Source organism: Malania oleifera, chromosome 11 (genome assembly GCF_029873635.1).
Source record: "Malania oleifera isolate guangnan ecotype guangnan chromosome 11, ASM2987363v1, whole genome shotgun sequence".
NCBI lineage: Eukaryota > Viridiplantae > Streptophyta > Magnoliopsida > Santalales > Ximeniaceae > Malania > Malania oleifera.
In genome coordinates this window covers 79,717,356-79,740,795 of record NC_080427.1, presented here as the reverse complement: position 1 = coordinate 79,740,795, position 23,440 = coordinate 79,717,356, and the positions used below count along the sequence as shown (strand labels likewise).

Here is a 23,440-nt window from a genome sequence, read left to right as displayed (position 1 = left end):
AGAAAAAATTCAGCCTCTATTTTGAAATGTTGGAGAATCAAAAGTGAGAAGCAAACTTGGATTCTTCAAAAGCCAGCACTTGAGTGATACAAGAGACAACGTTCCAATGGCAAATGGCAATACCATAGACTTGACTTGAGAGTTAGCATCAATGAACATATCAAGAATGACAAACTCAACAATTGGTATGCCTGGAAGACTTTGGATGTGTTGATACACATTCATTTCCTTCCTTCTAGTGTCTTCAATTTGAGTAATTTAATTGTGCTTGATTCCTTGTCTTGGTTGAGTGGTAGAGCAGGCTTCAAAATGATGTTCTTACCATTATACTGGAAGACAAATGTGTTCTCATGTCTATGAGTCACACCCAAATCATCCAACCAAGGAGATAGCTATGATGTCACACCGAACATTATCAAAATAGTCATCCATTTGGATAGGAACCAAACATCTTTCATAAACATGTAAGGTAGTTTTGTCAATCCAAGACAACTCATAAGGCTCTGGATGAGGTTCTGGATGAAGTTGCATTCAAGTAAATCTATTTCTAGAAACCATGTCCATAGGACTAGGAATGAGCATAATTCGGGGAAAACCGAATTAACTAACCGAAATTGGTCGGTTCGGTTCGGTTAAAAAATTCGGTTCGGTCGGTTCAGTTATGCTTTCCAATATTTCGGTAATCGGGTTTCGGTTCGGTGAATGGAGAATATTAATTCGGTTAACCGATTAACCAATTTACGAATTAATTAAATTTTAAATATAAATTAGTAAATTAGAATCCGATTATTCACTTATTCCCTCTCATACTCTCAGTCTCACACTCTCACTGCTTTCAGTCTTAGAAGTCAGAACTCATAAGGCCCTCACTGCCTTTCTCTCGCTCACCCAAGCTCGGTCCTCTGCACCACTAGGCACCATCTTCACGCGATGCCTTCGTCTGTGTCCATCGCCATCGCCGTCGCCGTCGCCAGCCATCATCACCAACACAGTCACTGCTCTCTGAAGTCGGAAGCCCTCACTGAGTCACTGCCTCTCTCTCGCTCACCCGAGCCCACTGCTCCGCACCACCATCTTCACGTGATGCCATCGCCTGCACCCATTGCCATTGTCGTCGCCACTGACGAGCCATCGTCACCAGCACACAAGCTCCCTCTCATTCTCAGTTTTCTTCTCTCGTGCACAGACCAACTCACCGAGAACCACCCCCAACTCCTCATCGGCATCAAGCTCACCCGAGCTCAATCGTCTCCCTAACCACCTCTCCTCCACATCAGTCTAGAATCTGGATACACCTTCCTGACTTCCCCCTTCCCTTGTTCTGGATACACCTTCCCGGATTCCCCTTTCCCTCATTTTCTCAGTTAAATTAGGTTAACCGAATTACCCGAAAAAGAAATTCGGTCGGGCTCGGTTTGGTGAGGCCCAATGGTTCGGTTAACAGTATTCTTTAACCGAAATTTTTGGTTAATTCAGTTAATTAACCGAATTTGGCGGAACCGACCGTTTGCTTACCCCTACATAGGACATCTTCATTCAATGAAGAATTTGCGTCCATTTCCTCCACACTTGAGAGAGGTATGAAAAAGCTTGAAATTGAGCCCAAAATTTTGCAAATGGCATTCCTTTTTCCTATAATTTTTCACCATGTTGCTGAATTTATGCATATATATGCTGCAGCTCTATATCACCAACACCCCTTTAACATAATTTGCCCTCAATTATTCATAAAATCAAGCAAACCCACAAATTTGACTCCTAATTTCTAAAGAACCTTCTCCAAGTCAACTGAAATGAAGCAATGAAACCTGATTTCAAATGCTGGCAGAAGCAATTTCTTGCTTCTTGTAGCAATTTATCTCACTTGCACGATATCAAGTCAGGAACCAAAATACGATGCTGCAAATCAAATCTCAGGAGAAGACACCAATTTCTCATAGCTGGAACCAATTTCTAGCGATTCTGGCAGCAGGAAGGGAGTCTGTCAGAATCACACTCGCAGTAGCCGGTGAGTGGGGCACGTGAGTCGCCGGCCGACTTATCCGGCAACAATTTTTGGGGCAAAGGGAGATCAAGGAAAGGGGAGTACAGTGGTGGTGGTGGTGTGATGAGAAAAGCACAGGAAGTTAAGGTTCTTTAAGAGGCCATCAGCTGGGAGAGGTTTGGCCGGCGTGTGGGGGGTCCTCCGGTGGTCGGACAGCAATGAAAATTAGAAGGGAAGGTTTCAGGGGGTTCTGTTTTTGTTGGTGTCATGGTGTGCGTGGCCTTGAAGAATCTAGGCCAGAATTTAGGGTCTTGAAAAATGGGACACAATTGAAATTTTCTGAAAAATTCAGAACTGCTTTCCGGTTTTATTTTCCCACTGAAATTTCAGGGCAAATAAAATGGAAGAAGAAGAAGAAGAGAAAGGAGAAGGGGGTGGGAATTACAGAACTACAGAATTACAGAAGGGAGGGTGAAACAGAACCAGCAAGGCAGAATTACAGAGAGGTTGCTGGATAGAACAGAGCAGACAAAAGGAGAAGAATGAGAAGAAAGAACAAAGGAGGAAGAACAAGAGTGATTGGAATGAATGGGGGAACTCAAATGGAAGATGGAAGATGGAAGATTGAATTTGGGCTCTGATACCAAATGACGCAGGGCAGCACCAAGGCTCTGCAGCCATGGGAGAGAGAAGAAATTGAAGAGGGGAAAGAAGGGGAAGAGATGAGAGAGGAGATACCAGGGGGTGAATTCATGTTCAATTCCAATTCAAATTCAACAATAACTGCTTACAACATGGCTTTCACACACTATTTATAAGAAAACCTCTTCACATGAAATTACACATATACCCCTAAAACAACAACATGAATTACAAATCCACCCCAACATTACACAAATATTACAAACAACCCCCAAATACACAATCCTATACTAATTAATTTTAAACACATAATAAACTACTAACTAAACCCAACAAACCTAAATCCAATTCTTCTTATCCAACAAGGATATTCCCAAGGCCTTGCTTTTATTGGGTCATTGTGTGTTTCACTATTGCCCCAAGTGTGCTTGCCAACATGGTACATGATACTTGTGCATTCAAGCTTGATGGAGTGAACCGTAACCAACTTGTTTGGAGGAGTCACGAGAAGAGCCACACAAACCCAACAATCGTAAACAAACTTCAGTCCATAACAGTTGACATCAGCACAGAGATTGTCACTCAAGTGGTGAAGGATCAATGTTACCTAGAATGTGGAGCGTTCTGGTTCATAGCACAGGACAGGATCACAATAAGGCAAATGCTCTAAAATATGGAATGTAGGGGAATACATAAATAGATATATTGGTGAAAAAAGTGTAATGGCACTTGTATATTTTGGAGAGGATGACGAGGTATTTCAAAATGTAGACGTTTTTTGTTGAGAAATAGATTAATAACGACAAAAATAGAACTAAAATGCGATAATTGCCCACTATTAACTAATAAAAAGTTACTTTATATGAAAAAATTATTTATATGAACTAGCATTCCAAAATGAAGATGTTCCACGTCTTAAAACGTTCCTACCAATACGTGGTTCACTAAGGTATTAGCGTTTTCTAGTAACTATGGTTAGAATCACCAAGAATATATATAAGTGCATCGAGGCACTTGAGGCAAGAGTTACTAAACTCAAGACATTGGTGCCAAAATATCCAACCCCAAGGGTGTGCAATAGAGCTTGAGGTCACCCACACAAACACCATAGGGCCACGGAATGCAATAATCCTCCAAAGACCCTTATGCCCCCAAGTTAAATCCCAACAAAACAGACAATAGAGTTGAAGACCTTCTAAAGGAGTGTTGACAAATGGATGCCTTTGAGGCAAAGATAAACAAGCTTGGGGGAACAATTCCCACACTACTTCCCTTGAGGAACTACCAATAGAGCTTGACACCACCCTAGGAAGCACCGATACTGACACAAGATACTAATACGACATGATAATGACATGGCGTATGATAATTTCAAAAAATTATCTTAGGAATTTTTTTTATTTTAGATGACAAATTTTGTGGTGATTTTGATTTAAATGAAATATAAGCACCATTTCATAATTGGGTAACATGGAAGACCTAAAACTCAATGACAAATCTCTCCCACTATTTATAATGTATGTCAAGTACAATAGAAATGACCATAATACCCTTATTAACTCTCACTTATTACTAACCAAGCTCTAACACGTAATAATAATGCTAAATGTCTAAATAACCATTAACACTCCCCCTCAAGCTTTAATAAAAAATAAATAAAACACTCCCCTCAAGCTAGAGCATACATATCATATGCTCCTAACTTGTTACATATGAATTTCACACAAGCGCCTCTCAAGGCTTTAGTGAACAAATCAGCAAGCTGAAACTCAGACTTCACATGAGTGGTTACAATGAGCTTCAATACAAGTTTCTTGCGAATAAAATGGCAATCAACTTCAATGTGCTTATTTGCTCATGGAAGACCAGATTGAAGGCAATATGAATAGCAGCTCGATTATCACACATCAACTCCATAGGCTGCGAATGTGGAAAACCAAGTTATTTCAACATGTTCTTCAGTTCAAACAAGTTCGCATGTAGTATGTGCCATAGCCCTGTACTCTGACTCAGCACTCGACCTAGCCACCAAAGTTTGTTTCTCACTTTTCCAAGACACCAAATTACTACCAATAAAGATAAAATACCCGATTGTGGATCTTCGATCGAAAGGTGACCTGGCCCAATCTACATACGTATATCCCTGAATAAGAGTGTGACCCCGATCCTAATATAAGAGACCTTCCTAAGTGCACCTTTGAGATATCTCAAAATGCGAATTACTGCATCCCAATGACTTGCTCTAGAGGAATCGAGAAACTAACTCACAACACTTGTTGCGAAGGATATATCTAGTAGAGTGACTATGAGATTATTCAACTTTCCAACAAGTCTCCTATACTGACCTGGGTTAGGCAACAAATCACCCATATCTGGCACTTACCATTGGGACCCATGGGTGTAGCCCCATCTCATCTAAAAGATCAAACCTAAGTAACAAGACAATTCTTGTACAAGATCTCGATACTTCTATACCCAAGAAGTACTTCAATGGTCCCAAGTCCTTGGTCTGAAACTTACTCAGTGGAAAAAGCTTTAGGTCTTGGATGCCTTGATCATCATCACCAGTGATTACAATGTCATCCACATACACAACAAGCAAAATCCTATTAGATTGAGTATGACGATAAAATACAAAGTGATAGTGGCACATTGATAAAGGCCAAACTCAAGAACCACAACACTAAAATGGCCAAATCATGCTCTTAGAGATTGTTTTAATCCATATAATGATTTCTTAAGTTGACATACCGAGCCTAACTCCCCCTGAGCAACAAACCTAGGTGGTTGCTCCATGTTGCGAAAAATGAATTGCACAGCGAAATATATTTGTATAGGATCAAACACACAATGCAGTAAATGATGAATATACAGAACAATCAACAACCACAACAAGTATATGAAAGCAAGAACAACAAATAACACAAGGAATTACGTGATTCAACAATGCCTACATCCACAAGAGCAAACGACAAAGATTCACTATCTTCTTGTCCAAATTACAAGAACAATACATCAATCCTCTCAATCATCTACCAACCATCTCTATAAATACATTTAACATGACAAATGAATAGAGTTCTCGGAAGACTTCCTTCCAAACTCCGACCATATTAACGTCCCCCTTTCAAAATTTGAAAACTGCGTTGGGTGTCTGAGCCAAACCGTCGACAGTTAGAGCCAATCCGTCGACTATTTCCCTGTTGCTCCTCAGCACTCCATCTTTTCATCCTTTGTACAAGCACCCCATTTAGTATATGAGCCAAATATCACAACAATCTCCACTTTGGCGAATATACAACCCTTAGGAGAAATCGAAAACACAGCCCGCTGCTCCATCTTGACCTTGGGACATTAGGTTGGGACCATCTCCCGTCTAGCAACTGGAGACAAAAGCCAAGTTCAAGCAAGGCTTGAGCTTGCCTATGGCAGCTTCGGCTTCTATCATGAACCCCGATTCAGTTGTAGATGTAGCGCCTTAGACTTCCAACAAGGTCTTCCCACAACAGTAAACCCAAAAGCTGTTGTAAGTCTTCTATCACCAAAGCCCCCTGCGTAGTCTTCAACAAATCTCACAACTAACAGACCACTCTGTTGCCTGCAGAAACACCCCATTACACCAGCATGAGGGACCTTTGACATATCCCAGACATCACCGTCCGTCCTGGGTACCGAGCAATAGACATTTAACATCGATTCTCCACAGAACCCCCTTGAGACGGCAAACAAAGTTTCCCTGCAGCTCTGTCCACAAAGCCACCCTGAGATAATACCAATCTCCCTGCAACCCTATCCACAAAGCCACCCTGAGATAACACTAATCTTCCTGCAACTCTGTCCATGCGAATCTTCAAACCAAGACCCTTCTTGGCGTACTCTAAACATTCATGTGAAAACCTTTCAATAGAGTTCCCAACTGACTAGCCTCAATCAAAGCCTTCCCACACAATAACATGTCATTCACACACAACAAATACATCACTCCCTTGCATCCTATCACCTTCTTACTCACTGGAAGTCTCACCAACTCCCATACTTGGTTCTTATACAATACTTCCATTTCATCCACCATAACATTTATCCATCTATTTTTCCCTTTGTTGTGCACTGCAACTTGAAAAATAGTAGGAACCTTGCTGCTGGTAGTAATGAATGCATAAAAGACCAGAATGCCAAATTTATACCTAAGTGGTGGTCTAAAAGTGTACCTGGGTCCACCATGATCCTACTGATCTCTCGAGCTGAAACTCCCTGCAATATGAACAGTGTCATCTCTGCCCTGAATCTGTAACTCCACCTGCATCGCATGCCCATTTATACTATGATACTATTGACCTGAGATAGAACTCCCCACATTTCTACCCTGAGAATCTAACTCCACCTGAATTACATGTTTGTTGTTGCCGCAGTTTTCTAGCATTTGTTTCTTTTCCTTTACCCGAGTACACTGCCCCATGGCTTTCTCACCAAAATTCATGTCCTCGATCACCCCTTTGTTTGTCACAGGATCACCTAACTTGTACCCACCTTTCTTATACCCAAAAAAGATGTATTGTCCAGACATAACACCAAGCCTAGATCCAACATCACTAGAATTGTGCACCTGTGGACATCCACTCAAACCTGAGTAGTCTACCACAAAACCTACCCACAATTCTCCTCCAACTCTCTCATCAAGTGATACCTTCGGCGATCGGTTAAACGAGAAACGCGTCATACTCACTGACTTCACCTAGAAGTTCCTTGCAAGCCCTGCATGTAACCTGCCCTGCTCACAAAACTCCTTGAACAAAACCAGCGTACTCAGTCCCAACGTCTAACCTGAGGATCTCTTCCCGATCTGGTTCTCCACCTCAACCACAAGTTAAACCTGGTAAACACCACAGACTTGTGTCACATGAGATACACCAAGACCTATCGTTATAAACCCACAAAAAACATACGTCTGCCCCGTGATGCTATCCTCATCAGTCCCCAAAGATCTCAATACATGTAGTCACCCCAATGCCCTAACCGCATATGCCACAGAACATCTGACTCAGATTTTACAGCTACAGCTCCACCTATGACTGTTGTACCCTACAGTGCATAGATATTTCCGGCCACCTTTTTTCCTTTCATTACCATCAAGTCGCTTTCACACACTTTCATTTCCCCACTTTTAGACTTGTAACTATATCCGTTACAATCTAAAATGCCCAATGAAATTACATTCTTCCTTAGATTTAGTACATGCCTTACATCACATAAGGTTCTCACAACACCATCATACATTTTGACTTTGACCTTTCCAATACCAATTATTTTGCATGAAATATCATTCCCCATCAAAACACAACCAGTATTAACTTACCTGTTGGTGTTGAACCATTTTCTATTTGTTGTCATGTGATAAGAGCATCCGGTACTTAGGATCCAAGAATAATCCATAAGACACTCCGAACTCGATGAAACACATAGCATATCACCATCACTGCTTCCTGAGTCTCCTTCCACTACATTTTCATATTTTGATGGACCCTACTGATTATCAGCATTCCCTTTCTTCCTCTCCGGACATTCCGGTCTTATGTGCCCAATTTTACCGCACCTTAAACACTTTATGTCCTTCCTCTTCCCGAACTGCAACCGATATCTACTCCGAGACTTACATCTTCCACGTTCTTGGTTACTCTTCACCACAAGCACTTCACCATGTGAAACTTCATCGCTGGTCATTTAAAACCGAGCAATGCGCTTGTCACCTCTTCTAAATTCAAGCTTTCCTTGCCCCATGTTAGAGTGGTAATCAAATTCTCATACGTGTTAGACGTAGGTAGGGAATTCAATAGCATCAGCACCTTGTTTTCTTCCTCGAACTTTACGTCAACACGCATCAAATCACTCACAATCTGATTAAATGCATTGATATGTTGGTTCAAATCCGAACCCTCCACCATTTTAAGCCAATACAGCCTTTGCTTAAGAAATAATTTTTTTGATAAAGATTTAGACATATACCGGCTTTCCAATTTACGTCAAATTGCTGTCGAAGAATCCTCATCCATGACGTGATACAACACGTCATCAGCCAAACACAGTCGAATGATTGATACTGCCTTTGCCTCCAATTCATTCCAACTTGCTTCATCCATGTTTTCCAGTTGAATTCCATATAAGGCCTTCACCATGCCTTACTGCACTAACAGATCATTTACCCTTCTCTGCCACAAATCGAAATCCCCGGTTCCATCAAACTTGACAACATCAAATTTCGCAAATGAAAATCCAAAGGCCATTACAACAAAGCTCTAATACCAATTTGTTGTGAAAAATAAATTGCACAGCGGAATATATTTGTATAGGATCAAACACACAATGCAATAAATGATGAATATACAGAACAATCCACAACCACAGCAAGTATATGAAAGCAAGAACAACAAATAACACAAGGAATTACGTGATTCGGCAATGCCTACATCCATGGGAGCAAACGGCAAGGATTCACTATTTTCTTGTCCAAATTACAAGAACAATACATCAATCCTCTCAATCATCTACCAACCATCTCTACAAATACATCTAATATGACATATAAATAGAGTTCCCGGAGGTTTCCCCTCCAAACCCCAACCATACTAACGCCCCCCTTTCAAAATTTGAAAACTGCACTGGGTGTCCTGAGCCAAACCGTCAACGATTTCAGACAGAATGGAAATTGTCTGAAATACTGCTCCAAACACCGTTGACGGTTTCCCTGCTGCTCCTCACCACTCCATGTTTTCTTCCTTTGTACATGTATCCCATTCAGTAAATGAGCCACATATCACAACATTCCATATATACTTCCTCATGAAGATCACCATGTAAGAAAGCATTCTTCACATCTAACTGATGTAGAGGCCAATGACAAGTTGTGGCTAAAGAAATCAACAAATGTAGTGAGTCAAGTTTAGCAACCAGAGAGAATGTGTCTGAATAATCCAAACCATACACTTGAGTATACCCTTCAGCAACAAGGCGGACCTTCAAACGAGCCATAGAACCATCAAGGGTGGCTTTCACATTGTACACGCAGCAACAATTAACCACAGACTCATTAGGAGGGAGAGGTACCAAATCCCAAGTCATTATCATGTAGTGCATGAATCTCTTCAACCATTGTTGTCCTCCACCCAAAATAGGATAAGACTTCGGAAATAGATTTTGGAAGAGCAACGGAAGACAAAGTACTAACAAAACAGTAATAAGAGGGTGAGAAGAAATCAAAACACACAAAATTAGAAATCGGATGTCGGGTACAAGTGTGTTTACCTTTTCAAACAGCTAGAGGAGGATCAACATCATGGGAAATAAGATTATCCGACGAAGGAACCAGAGGAACGGTAGTAGAAGCTGGAGGAGGCACTTTCCCCCTTGAGTCGTCGTGTGTATACCTGCAAATTGGGATGATCCAAGTGACAAAAAGGACTCAAACTAGATGAAGATGTAGGAGGATTGAGCATAGATACTAGGTTCGGATCTAGAAGGCAAGGCAAAGGAAGGGACTCATCAAAGTCAACAAAACTCAAGGAATTATAGTATGGTGTAGACTCAAAGAAGAAGACATCAGCAAAGACAAAGAACTGATTTAAAGTAGGACTATAACATCTATATCCTTTTTGAGTATATGAATAGCTCAGAAAAATACATTAGCTAGCACAAGTATCCAACTAATCCATTCCTGGAGTAACTCATGGACAAAAGACACACAATCGAATATATGAGGAGCAAGGGAGAACAAAGGAGCCTTAGGGAAGTTAACTAATTATGGGATTTTACCACCAAGGACAAAGGATGGCATTTTATTGATGAGGGAGCAAGCTATAAGCGCCACATCACTCCAAAAAACTTTGGGGACATTCATTTGATACAATAGGTTACAAGTGACTTCAAGAATATGTATGTTTTTATGCTCTACAACTCCATTTTGTTGTGCAATTTTTCTGATTTGCAACTCCATTTTGTTGTGGAGTGAGGGCACAAGAGGACTGATGGATCATACCAAAGTTAGTCATATAAGTACTGAATTAGGTACTGAAGTACTCCATAGCATTATCACTACGAAGTATCCTGACTGGCATATCAAATTAAGTCTCTATTTGGGAAGAAGGCACAAAAATATCAAACAGCTCGGAACGATCTTTCATTAAATATAATCAAGACACCCTAGAGTAGTCATCAACAAATGAAACAAAGTTCCAAAACCCCAACTTTGATGTGACACGACTAGGACCCCAAATATCGGAATGGACTAGCATGAAAGGACTAACCACCCATTTTTCGACCCGGGGAGCAAAGAGAACACAATCATGCTTGCCTAATTGACAAGACTCACACTCAAGATTAAAACACATAACTCGATGCAGGAACTAACAGTTTCAACTTGTCCAAGGACGGATGACCAAGTTGACGATGGATTTGAAGTAGTGTAGCTGCGACTGTGGAGGTAATGCATGGAGAAGGTGATTCAAAGTAGTAAAGTCCACAAACCTCACGTCCTCTATCAATTGTCTTTCATGTCTTCAAATCCTGAATAACCACAGAATCAGGAAAGAACATGAAAAAACAATTTAGTGACTAACATGAAATTGAAAGGAGATTTATGAATGTATAAAGCAGAAAAAAGAGAGATAGGAGTAGGATTTATTGTTTCTATCCCTTTAACAACAATAGTGGACCCATCAGCAAGGGTGACTTGAGGTAGATTTTTAGGATATTGGAGATCAGAAAAGAAGTTGGTTGCACCTGTAACATGGCCAGTGGCAGTAGAATCGATAACCCAAGGACTAGTAGGAAGGATACCAGATGACATACAAACTATAGGATTACCTTTCTAGGCAAAAGTCACAATGTGATAAGATGTTTATTGAGACAACTGATACTGCAAAAACCTTGAATACTCCTCCTCTAATATAGTCAACAGTACGCAGTTCACTCAAACAAATGACTAACGAAAGAACCATACTTTTGGGATTTGCAAACTCCATCCCAACATTCACAAAATCAGACCAATGATCATAAGATTAATTGCTGGAACAATCAGAACAACCACGTACAAGGTGCCCACCATGAACAAGTCACAAATAAATCAGTACAAGGCTACCACAGCACCAAGAAACTCAGACGCAGCTCCAAGAAAGCAACACACAGCACTGGAACAATTGGAGTGGTGAACCACCGAAACTATCATGGACTAATCACCAACAAACTTATATAACACTACCACAGCCTCACGAAAAACATTTTATAAGCACTGCCACTGCTCCAAGAAAGTCACCAATGACCGTTACTAACACCAAACAACAACTAATGAATTACCACAAGTGCATGATCACAACAAAGATTGGATCTTTGAGCAAAACACATGCCCAACAGCTTGATATTTTGATATATGGAAGGAATTAGAACATTGTATCAAAAAACATCGCAAATCCCACTGTTTCAGACCTAATAAACTCAATAACCATTGAAAAACAGTTACACAAAGCATCAAATAACCACTCCTTGAGTGTTGCACAAAAGCAATTAAAAATTTTGAGATTTTTGGACAAAATACATCACGAAAAACTCCAATAAAATGTTAATAGAGGGACTGGATCACTGTTAAATGATTTCAGGTCAAAACTATGCCTGAAAGTAGCTTCATGCCCCAGTGCATGGGGTTGGCCCTGGCAGCCTTCGACTGGCGTGTGAGGGCACATGGGACACCATCTGGAGATGGGATTTCAGTGGGGGGGCAGATCAGCAGTGTCTGTGGATGACTATGGTTTTGTTTTTGCAAAATATGTAGTAGATATGATGTTCTCGAACTGACAGTGTCGCCAAGAAAATTCCAGTGACTGGTCTGACTTTCTGCCGCTGCTGACTGTTTTCTAGGTCTATAATATTGCTGGAAATTCTTCTATGAAGGTAGACATGCAGCGGATTTTAGGTTTTAGGCTTCAGTTTTGATGGTGGTGGTAACAATTAGGGTTTCGGTTTCAGAATCATGCTCTGATACCATGTCGAATAATTGGGTAAAATGGAAGACCTAAACTCAATGATAGGTCTCTCCCTCTATTTATAATATATGTCAAGTACAATGGAAATGATCATAATACCCTTACTAACTCACACTTATTACCAACCAAGCTCTAACACATAATAATAATGCTAAATGACTAAATAACCATTAACAGGCAGCATTCATGCAAAATTATCACTTGCACATTTTACAAAGTACACTTGTATAATCATCAACTATGTTCATATTATGAAATATTGGTCCAACAACAAAAAGACAACTCAAGGGCATGGATGATGATGGGCAATGGGTAACAAAAAGAAGAAGAAGAATGATGCCCACACTAACTTCCTTTGGGGAACTACCAATAAAGCTTGACGCAACCCTAGCAATTACTGATATTGACACAAGATACCAACAAGACACGATAATGACATGGTGTTATGATATTTTCTAAAAAAAATGAGGATACGACACGGCAAGGATACATTAATTAATATAAAAATATATGTATTTAGGCATGTTTTTTATTTTAGATGACAAATTTTGTGGTAATTCCAATTTAAAATGAAGTATAAGCACCATTCATGCAAAATTATTACATACACATTTTACAAACTACACTTATACAATCATCAATTACGCTCATGTCATAAAATATCGGTCCAACAATAAAAATAAAAATAAAAAATAAAAACAACTCAAGGGCATGGATGATGTTGGGCAATAGGTAAGAAGAAGAAGAAGTGATAAACTAGTGACGGCTTTAAAGAGGGGGAAATTCTAGAGGTTGGAGATTGGAAGGTTTGATGGTGCTCTACAAGGCTAGTGCAACAGCACTAGGACTCCAAATTCCAACCACTCCAATGTCAAAGAACCTCTTGACTCTCAATCTCACAACTTTCCCTTTTTTCCTTTTTTTCCTTTTTTCTTTTTTTTTTTTTTGGGGGGGGGGGGGGGGGGGGATTTGTTAACAAAACTAAAGGGGGCAACAAGACGTAGCGTTTTAGTGCAAGAAATGTCCCAAAGGTGTCCTCACCATGTCAAGAAGTGTCTCAGCCATTTCCAAAAATTAAAAAATAATGATAATAATTAATTAATTTCCTAAACGTATAGAGTGTTAGGCAGATGTATGCATCTAACACGTGTCGAATACGGACACTTCAAGTTTCCAAACGTGCTTCTGCTTGTAGATGCCACCTAACAAGAGTTTTGAGAATTTTCATTTGTTTACAAATAATATCAAAGAGCCCATAAGCTTTTTTGACAAGAGACTAAACACAGTTGGTGAGATAATTGACACTAGCCCAACTCCAAAGCCGAATGCAGCTCAATTCCAAATCGAATGTAGTTAAGCAAAAGGCTAGCAAGTAAGAGGTTAACACAATCAAGGAGGGACGAACAAAATTACCTAGACCCACAAGCTTAGAGGATGCCCAAAATGCCAAGTGAAGTTGGATAATTTCCTCTTGGACATGGAGCAATATTTCAAAGGAACTAGCTCAAGCAAACAACACCGCATGGTCCTCACCCCCAATTAGGCTGAGAAAGTTTCAACCTCATAAGGGGCCTTTCATGGGCACAAACCTAGCATCATGCCTGCAGCTGTGAGTACCATAATGAAAGAACATTTCTTTCGACACCCCAATTCAAGAAAAAGTTGAAAAAAATAAATAAATAAAGGAATCTTCATTCTTAGTGCTACTAGAGGGGCAATGTGAGAGAGAAATGTGAACAAGTCCAATAGAAATTTTTAAAAAATAAATAAATAAAATAAAATAAAAATGGTACTAGATGAATTCCTTGAGAGGATCACAGACCAAGGGTATTACCGCCTTGATGCATGGAGGACAATGAAATTGAACCTTCTGTCGTGTGAAACCACCTGCTTAAGCCCCACGCTGAACGGCATCCCCAAATATTAGCATGGTTATGGACGCAATTGAACAAGCTACTTGAAACAGGACTTATTCAACACTAAAGAGCTCCTTTTGGTTCACCTATAATGTTCGGGAAGAGAATATAGGAGATTGAAAATGTGCCTTAATTACCATGCACTCAATACAGTGAATGTTTGAAATAAGTACCATATCCCCTTGATTGCAAACCAATTTGACCAGTTAACTGGTGCCACATACTCTCCCAAAATGGATCAAAGATTGGGTTACAATTAGTCATTTATGAAAGCCTTAAAGCCTCAAAGCTCTTTTCCTTGCCATCGAGCCTTTCTTCTAGCCTCGTAGTTTCTTCCTATGCCTTGTTTGCTAGACTTCTCAGCCTTGAGCTAGAGCTTCTTCGGAGCCCTAGAGTGACTTGCAACCCCATCTTCCCCCTTCCTTGCTGTCAAACCTCCCTCCCAAGCTCGAATCCTCTTCTCTCTTGAAGACTCGAAGCCTCTGCCCTCTCGAAGGCCAAAGCCTTTTATTTGCTCTTCAACTGTCCTACCTAGTGCACGCCCCCTCTCCGCATGCAACACGATGGCAGGTTGGCCATCTTCATCGAAAGGAAGTCCTTCGACCTAGTGGTTGACGGTGAGAAGGTCGACCTCCTCAAGGTTACTAAAAACCGTAAAGGCAAGAGGGTCCCCATCTTTCTTGACAAGGGTGAAAACAGGTGGCTCCTAGCTGCCCTAAATAATTTCTAGAGCTCCTTCAATGTCAAGCTTATTTCCCCTTGTTGGCTAAAACGCTATAGGTCAAAGGAGAAGATGTTATTGCTCCAATTAAAAGGAAAACAGTTTTGGCAAGTTCCTTGCCCTAATAAAAATCATTAAAGGAGGTTGGAGGGTCATCTGCATTCCAAAGGGTCTAGATTCGAAAGGTTGGTCCAACCTCTTCTCAACTGCGAAGGAGTTAGGTCATAGAATCATCCCTAGCCTTCCAGCCCATCCTAAGGTGTGATCGAGGTCATTGTTCAAGCTGTACCAGTCAAGTCTGCTTGCTGATCCCAAAAGATTGAGATATTGTCTCTCCTTGAAGCGGTGTATGTCCCCTCATGCAAGCTCCATCAGACTTTCCATTGCCAAGGTAGCAGATGAACTTGATGGAGAGGACACAATCCTTTGCATGTGTCGTCCATGAGGCTACCAAGGTTCTTCCATTGGAATCTTCTGACCCCAGCTCTATTCACCTCACAACTTGCACTAGCTTCAAGAGTTGGGGGCTACTTTTTCTTTAAGCCCAAGTAGTTTTGTTTTTGGCCTCCCACTTTTTGGGTCCCCCTTCTCCCTCCACTTGTTAAGCCCACTGCCTTCACCCCTTTCCCCTCCAGCTGTGACCCTTTTGGTTCTTTGGACTCGCAGTAGGTTCTTTTTGGGAATTTTAACTCTCAGCAGATCCAGCAAGACCAGATCGAGCAGGCCTGCCCTATTCTGGTTGGCAATCATTCTTCTGAGGAGCCTATCAATCCAACTCCTGAAGTGGATAATCCGACGATTATCCCTGCAGCACCCACAAACCTGCTGAATGCTGAAGCTAGTCCCCCAGTCCCCCCTGTCTGTCTTCGAGGGAGTTAAATGAGATGAGACAGGACATCCGCAGGTGTCCAATTGAGTGCTTCACAAAATGAACTTGGTGAGCAAGACTATCAAGGTATTTTTTGAAGGATTCAAGGAAAGATGAGGTGATTATTTGAGGAAATAGAGAAGAAAAGAAGAGAAGAACGCACAACTTCTAGGGAAAAAAAAAAACCTCAAGGCAGCAGCCACTTGAACGACACAAGTAGGTAATTAAAAAGATTGGAGTGCTCAGGTGAACTATGACAAGCACCGAGGATGCTTTGATTTGGGGGAGGCTGGAGCAGCCAGGTCGGCAATTTGACCCTGTGTTGAGAAAATTAATCTTGTGGAATATAAGGGGACTGAAAAGAAAAAAAAAAAACATACATGATCAGATTGTTTCTCAATGACTAGAAAGGGGATGTGATTTGTTTTCAGGAAGCAAAGATGAATTCCACGAATAGCAGGTTGGTAAACATGATCCTTATCCTTATAAGAGGGATAGGACTTCTTCTAATTTATTTGTGTGCTAGAGTTTCATGATTTCATCAATGCTTATGCTTTAATTGAAGCCTCCCCTCCCCCACCCATTGGTGGGCCTTCCATGTGGTCAAACTCAAGGTCACACTCAAGGACTGATAGATTCTTAATTTCCTCTTATTGGGAGGAACACTTCCCGAAGGTTACCCAATCCCTGATTCCTCGCCCTATCTCAAACCACTTGCCAATCCTCATGATGCAGGGGGATCAAGTGGGGCTCAACCCCTTTCCACTTTGAGAACAAATGGTTTAAACATGAAGGGTTTGATAAACAAGTTAAGAAATAGTGGCTTGAACCAAAAATTGAAATGGAAGCCAACTTTGGGTTGACTCAAAGCTAAAATTGCTCGAAGAAAAATTGAAATAGTGGAACAAAAATATTTTTGGGAACATTGCTCTTGGGGGAAAAGGAGAGTTTCTTGACAACATTAAGGAGATGGATGAAAAGGAAATCAGTGAGGGTCTAAAGGCAGAAAACAGATCTGGAAGGCTTGCTTTAAAAAAGATCTGGCCCAAACCATCAACACATAGGAAATGGCTTAAAGAAAAAAATCTAAGGCTCTTTGGTTGAAGGAGAGGGATAGAAATACTAGTTTCTTCTACCAAGCAGCTAATGCACATCGTCAATTTAACATGATAACCAGAATAGAAGTGGAGGGAAAGATTTTGGTGGTAGAGGGGAGGAATTAATAGAGGCATTTGCAACTTTTTCAAAGCCTTGTACACCAAATCAAAGTCATGGAGACCAGAGTTTGATGGTATTATGTTAAGAAACCTGAGCCTCTCCATCGCTCGATGGTTGAAGAGACCTTTTGAGGAAAAGGAAAATTGTTCAAGCTTTTAAGAGTTGAAATGAGGATAAAACCCCCGGTCCAAATGACTTTAATATGCCTTTCTTCCAAAGGAACTAGGACCTTCCCAAGCGGGATATCATTGGGGTTTTTGAATATTTCCCTAGAATCGACAATTTTGTGTCCAATATCAACTCAACTTTTATCTCCTTGTTTCCTAAGAAACCAAGGGCTTGCAACATCAAAGACTTTCACCAAATCACCTGGATTGGCAATTTGTACAAAATTCGATCCAAAGTCCTAGCAACTAGACCAAACATGCAATTTTGAAAGTTGTTGGAAAGCACCGACATGCTTTTATTTCAATTTGGAAAATTATAGATGATGCTTTGATTGCAAATGAAGTTTTTGATGCCTACATTAATGGGAAAATACGAGTGGTACGCAAGCTAGGTATGGAGAAGGTTGTACATTCTCAAAAGAATGGGTTTTCGGTAATCCTGGTGCGGATAGATCCAGTGTATTTCTACCACATCTTTCTCTATTTTGGTGAATGGCTTCCCTATTGATTCTTTCATATCACCTCGTATTTTGAGACAAGGTGACCCCTCCCCCCCCCCCCCCTCTTTTTGTTTATCATGCCCATGGAAGTTCTAAGTCTTCTGATAACTAATGCAAAGGGCAAAAGACATTGACCTCCCCTAAGATTTGGCAAAAAGACAAAGACCTTCCCTAAGGTTTTATAAACGCCACAGACCTCCCCTAAGGTTTCAAAAATATCACAGATCTCCCTTGAGGTTTGCCAAAAAGACACAAACTTCCCCTAAAGAAACTTGTCTTTTTTGCAAAATACAAGGGGAGGTTTGTACCTTTTTGGAAAACCTTAGGGGAGGTCCCTAAAATTTTTGAAACCTCGAGGGAGGTCATTGTCTCTTTGTCAAACCTCAGGCGAGGTCAATGTCTTTTGGCCCAGTGCAAATCAAGGCTAAATATTCGAAGGAAACAGCATTGGAAGGAATAATGACTCAATGGAGATCAACCATCTCCCTTTTGCCGATGATATTATCATCTTTGTTGAAGATGAGACGGGACAAATTCTTAACCTCCTTGTTTTTGAAGCAATTTCAGGCTTAAAAGTGAATTTGGCAAAAGTGAAATCATTCCAATGGGGAATGCTTTCGATTGGGAACTTAATACTTCCACAGAATTTTTCAGCAATCTCTAAAATTTAGTGTGACCAATTTTGATGAGCCCTTGGTTTTGACCAAGGATGGGAACATCATGGTCAGCTCTTTCTACAAACACCTTAGCGTCTTTGCTGAGAGCAGCACAAACTTCCCTTGGAAACTAATTTGGAAAATGGAAGCCCTTACTAAGGTTGCTCTTTTTCACATAGGAAGCTACTCTTGGGAGAATCCCTACCATGCACAATCTTCAAAAAAAAAGGTCACTCTCTTGTCAATTGATGCTTTTTATGCCTGGAGCAAGAGGAATCGATTGATCATGTCCTTCTGCATTGTTCATGGACCAAGAAATTGTTGAACTTAGCCATCTCCGTTGTAAAGCAAAAGTGGGTCATTATACCTACAATTAAATGTGAAATGTGGACTTGGAAAGGGATTAGATCAAATAATGAAGGAAGAAAATATCTCTCCCTCATTCCCTTTGCTATTTTTTGAGTGGTATGGAAAGAAAGGAAAAGAAGAGCCTTTGAAGGAACTATTTCTCCTATTCAGGCTATTATAGACCGTTGGATTGCTATGATCTCTAGCTAGTATTCTAGGCTGGCTAGGAAGGACCCCTTTGCAGTCTTTGATTTTCTTGATACTTTTTAGTGAGGGTCTAAGGGATGCTTCTCTCTTGTTGTTTCCGTTGTACTTGGGTGGCCTCCCTTTGATGCCTCTTTTTTTAAATAAATTTTCTCTTTGTTAACCAAAAAAAATTAGGTTACCATCAAGTTTGCATCATCAAAGGAGGCGAACTAAGAATGACATGTGTTACTCGGTATGGAACATTTCGATTACTTGTTATTATGCCTTTTGAACAACCAATTCTCTTGCCACTCTTCGTACCTTGATGAATTAAATTTCTAGAGAATACCTTGACAAGTTTGTAATCGTCTACCTTAACAATATCATGGTTTATAGCTCCACAATATCAAAGCACAAATCTCATTTGTGTCGGGCCCTCAACAGGCTCAAAGAAAATCATATCTACTTCACCACAGAGAAATGTGTCTATGCACATAATCATATCAACTTCTAGGGTCATATTGTTGAAGAAGGGCATATACAAGTGGATTCGACCAAGGTTCAAACAATCTGTGAGTGGAAAACACACCTCTTTAAGCAAACTATGGTCCTACCTCAAACTTGCCAAACTACTATACAAAAATCAGTGAAGGATATTTAAGAAGACTTGTTTCACTGATAGATCTTTAGAAGAAATGATAAAAATTGGTCTGATCTCAACGTTGTTAGGTAGCTTTTGATGATCTCAAGAAAATATTGGGGAGCCCAAATACTAATTCTCCTAAGTGTGACAAAACCCTTTGAAGTTCATATGGGTGCTTCTAATTTTGCATTAGAGGGTGTTCTTGAAGGATGCTTGTGAAAGTTGAAAACTAACAAACACAGAACAAAACTACTAGCACAAGAGAAAAAGCTTCTACTCATGGTACATTACCTTAGGGTTTGGCTGACTACCTATTCGAAACTAGATCCAAGGTGAAGATTGACAATTTACCATTGATCATTCCTTATCCCAAGATGGGTTAAGTTTGAAACATGCCCATTAGCAAGAACATTTGGCAAATCTTGATTTCCACTTTGAATAAAAGTAAGGATGAACAAACCATGTGGCAAATGTCTAAGTAAAACATAGTCAAGTTATAGTGAGTTCCAAAGAGCCTCGACAATGATCAAGATGACAGATTTACAATAACATTGTTGGTCACACTCTTTTGTGTCATGGGATCATGCCTTAACCTTTCTACAAGCTACCAACTATGGACGGTAGTCAAAACAAACAATTCAATGAGTTTTTAGAAGAATATCTACAAAAATTTTATGAACGAAAATTAAAAGAAGTTAGTTTCCTCACTAGCTCAACTTTTGTCTTAACTCTCAAAAGTCCTAGCTAATGAATGTCCTTATGAAATTGTCGTGGGTACTGCAAACACCCTTGACAACCCATGCAGTGAAAGAGTTTCGTACAAACGCATGGAAAGTGGATGCAAAAATAGCACAAGTTTATTTGTAAGAAGCCTTAAAGTGCATGAAAAAATGTGTAGATAATGGCTGTGAGCACAACAATTTAAAGTTGGAGACCTCGTGTCTGTTGAAGTGCCATCAAAATAGCTTTGTTTTCCTTAGCAATAAGGACAAGAGACTCCCATGCAAGTATAAAGGACCATTTCCCGTACTGGCAAGTGTTGGATGAGCGCTCTATTTAGCTAAAACGAAGAGGATAGTGTCCTCCCAGTTTTGTATCTCAACAATGTCAGGCCATATCTCACGGATACATAAGACCCAACAAACAAAAAGCTCAGAGACCATCCAATTCAAGGATGCAAGCCATAGTGAAAAAATTTGAAGAGAAGCTCACGGACAATTTACTCCTGAGTGAAGCACATCATCAACAACAAAACTATCTAGTCAAATGGAAGTATTGGGATAGGAAGAAACAAGTTGGGAGAAGTTTGAAGCCCTAAAATACTCCACGCAAAAGATTGAAAACTTCCTAGTTTCCACGTCGATCAAGACATCAAGACATTGAGTGGAGGAGAATGTCACTAGTTGGAGAATGTCACAAAGTAGCAACATAAACAATAAATATGTATTGGTAGGACCCAAAAAAATATAATTCTTTAGAGATTTACATTGAAATATGAATTCTGGAAAATATATGGATTCATTTTTTCTGATGAATGATACAAGTAGACCCTTTCATACATGTGTATTGTGGGGAATGTTTATCACCTGTCTCACTATGCTATGGATGCACATTATGGATATAATTCTTGCCCCATGTTTGCTCCCAGTTGTTTTTTATATTATTTGAGACTTCACCACCATGGTGCATGTGACTTATGTGATACTCTTGCAGCATGATCAAGTAAACCTTCACTAACTTGATTGGAGGAGTTCAGAACAAGTGCCACATGAAGCCTAACAAGTGGAAACGAACTTGGGTCGGTGACACTAGGCTGTCTTCCTCACTGAAGCTTTATTTTTGGTGCGGCAAATGTTGATTGCAAAGGCTCTCTCCTCAATATAATTGAGAAAAGTAAACAGATAAACAAATAAACAAAAGTCGGATGGTGAAACAGCGACTAAAAGTCCAAAAGCAAACTTTCCCAAGAAAAAAGTCACCAACAATGCTAAACAGATTAACAATTAAACAAAAGTCAAATGGTGAAACAGCCACTAAAAGTCCAAAAACGAACTTTTCGCAGAAAAAGTTACCAACAATTCAAAAATAAGTAATGCCCACAAAAAACCCAGCTTAAAAACCCCAATTATGGAAATATCAAATTGGAAGCTTGGGTCTCGCGTACCATTAGGGTCGGGCTCCGGTGAACTGATCAAGCCGGCATGGATGGAGGGAGGGTAGTATTCGGAAGAGGCCGCCGCCGACCGAATCTCCTCCACGCTGACCTCAGTTCCGGCCAAAGAAGCCGTCGGAATGACGGACCCTGCTCTTCCCACGTGCTGATACGAACTCCATCTCCCGCTCTCCTCCCCAATTTCATTTTTTCCTACATTCAAATTCAAATGATAAGAAGGCCAAAAGCAAAGAGAAAAACATTACATAATTGAAAATCATATGCACGCGTATGAAAATTAAAATTGGAAGTGAAGAAGTGTGTACCTGCGAGCAGAGGTTCATCCATGGTTTTCTGCTCTTCCATTTTTATTTTTATTTTTCAAAAGAATTGCTTCCGGGCAAGGAGCAAAGAGAGTGCACGATCGATCTCAACAGAGAAATTTCAGAATTTTTGTAGAAAAAATTGTAATTTTCTTAGACATTAAGGCAATGAATCAAAACCGGGTCCACGCGCCCCCAGTTCATGCTGGATTAAATGGATTAAAAAAATTATTTTTTAAAGAAGATTAAGAAATTCAAATATCAGATTAAATTTTATTTTTAAAAATAATTATATTAGTAAGAAATAATATCATAATAAAATAGACATCAAATAAAAAATTCCCTACTCAATAGTTATTTTTAGTCTAATTGTTTGAATTTCGTTTTTACTTTGCAATTATTTAGTCCACTACTATTTGTTACCAATATGATTTTTCTAATTAAGGAATAAAAAATTTTAGAATAATGGAGCATAAATTTGAAGTGAACTCATACCTAATTTTAAAAAATAATTGTGTTAATAATAGGCAATACCACGCTAAAATAACTCTAAAATTAAAATTGTTTTGACATCATTTGAATCTAAAATTTGTTTTGGGTAACAAAATAAAATAAAATGAAAAGAAATTTTATTTTTTACTATATTCTTATCTTATATCAAATACTATTAAAATCAATTTTTGTGTCAATGTGATTAAATTTTTTTTTTAATCAAATACTAATATTATGTAAAAGCTTAATTTTTATTTATTAATTTAATATATACTTTAACTTTCTTCTTTTTTTTTTACTTTGGTTAAGGATTTGGAGCTTTTGTATTGTTTCTTTTCTAAAGGAAAACAAGGGATAGCATCACATGTAGGCATAGAAAATTTAATGCCAATTTAATTATCTAAAATTAAAGAATATCTTTGACTAATTATCCTCATGAACCATTTGATAAAAAGTATATTAGGCTTCAAAATAAATATAGGCTTTGGGCCTTAACACCCAAATGTGAGCCTAATTTGTTTAGTATGGATAGTTAGCCTATAAGCCTAATCTCACACATAAGAGAGCTTCTAGAGTTTACTTAAACTTAGGTTTTCATA

At 39.6% G+C, this 23,440-nt stretch overlaps 1 protein-coding gene across 1 annotated transcript in view; it reads right to left on the bottom strand.

Annotated features, from left to right (window-relative positions):
* LOC131168368 (uncharacterized) overlaps positions 1 to 22,570 on the bottom strand; it is a 35,575-nt gene extending 13,005 nt beyond the window's left edge. The window contains exons 1-2 of the mRNA XM_058127740.1: positions 22,353 to 22,570; positions 22,039 to 22,239 (exon numbers count right to left, since the gene is read on the bottom strand). Coding sequence (XP_057983723.1) covers positions 22,039 to 22,239; positions 22,353 to 22,392 — 241 coding nt within the window. The 5' untranslated portion in view covers positions 22,393 to 22,570. The remainder of the gene's footprint in view (positions 1 to 22,038; positions 22,240 to 22,352) is intronic.
* Between the last annotated feature and the right edge of the window lie 870 nt (positions 22,571 to 23,440).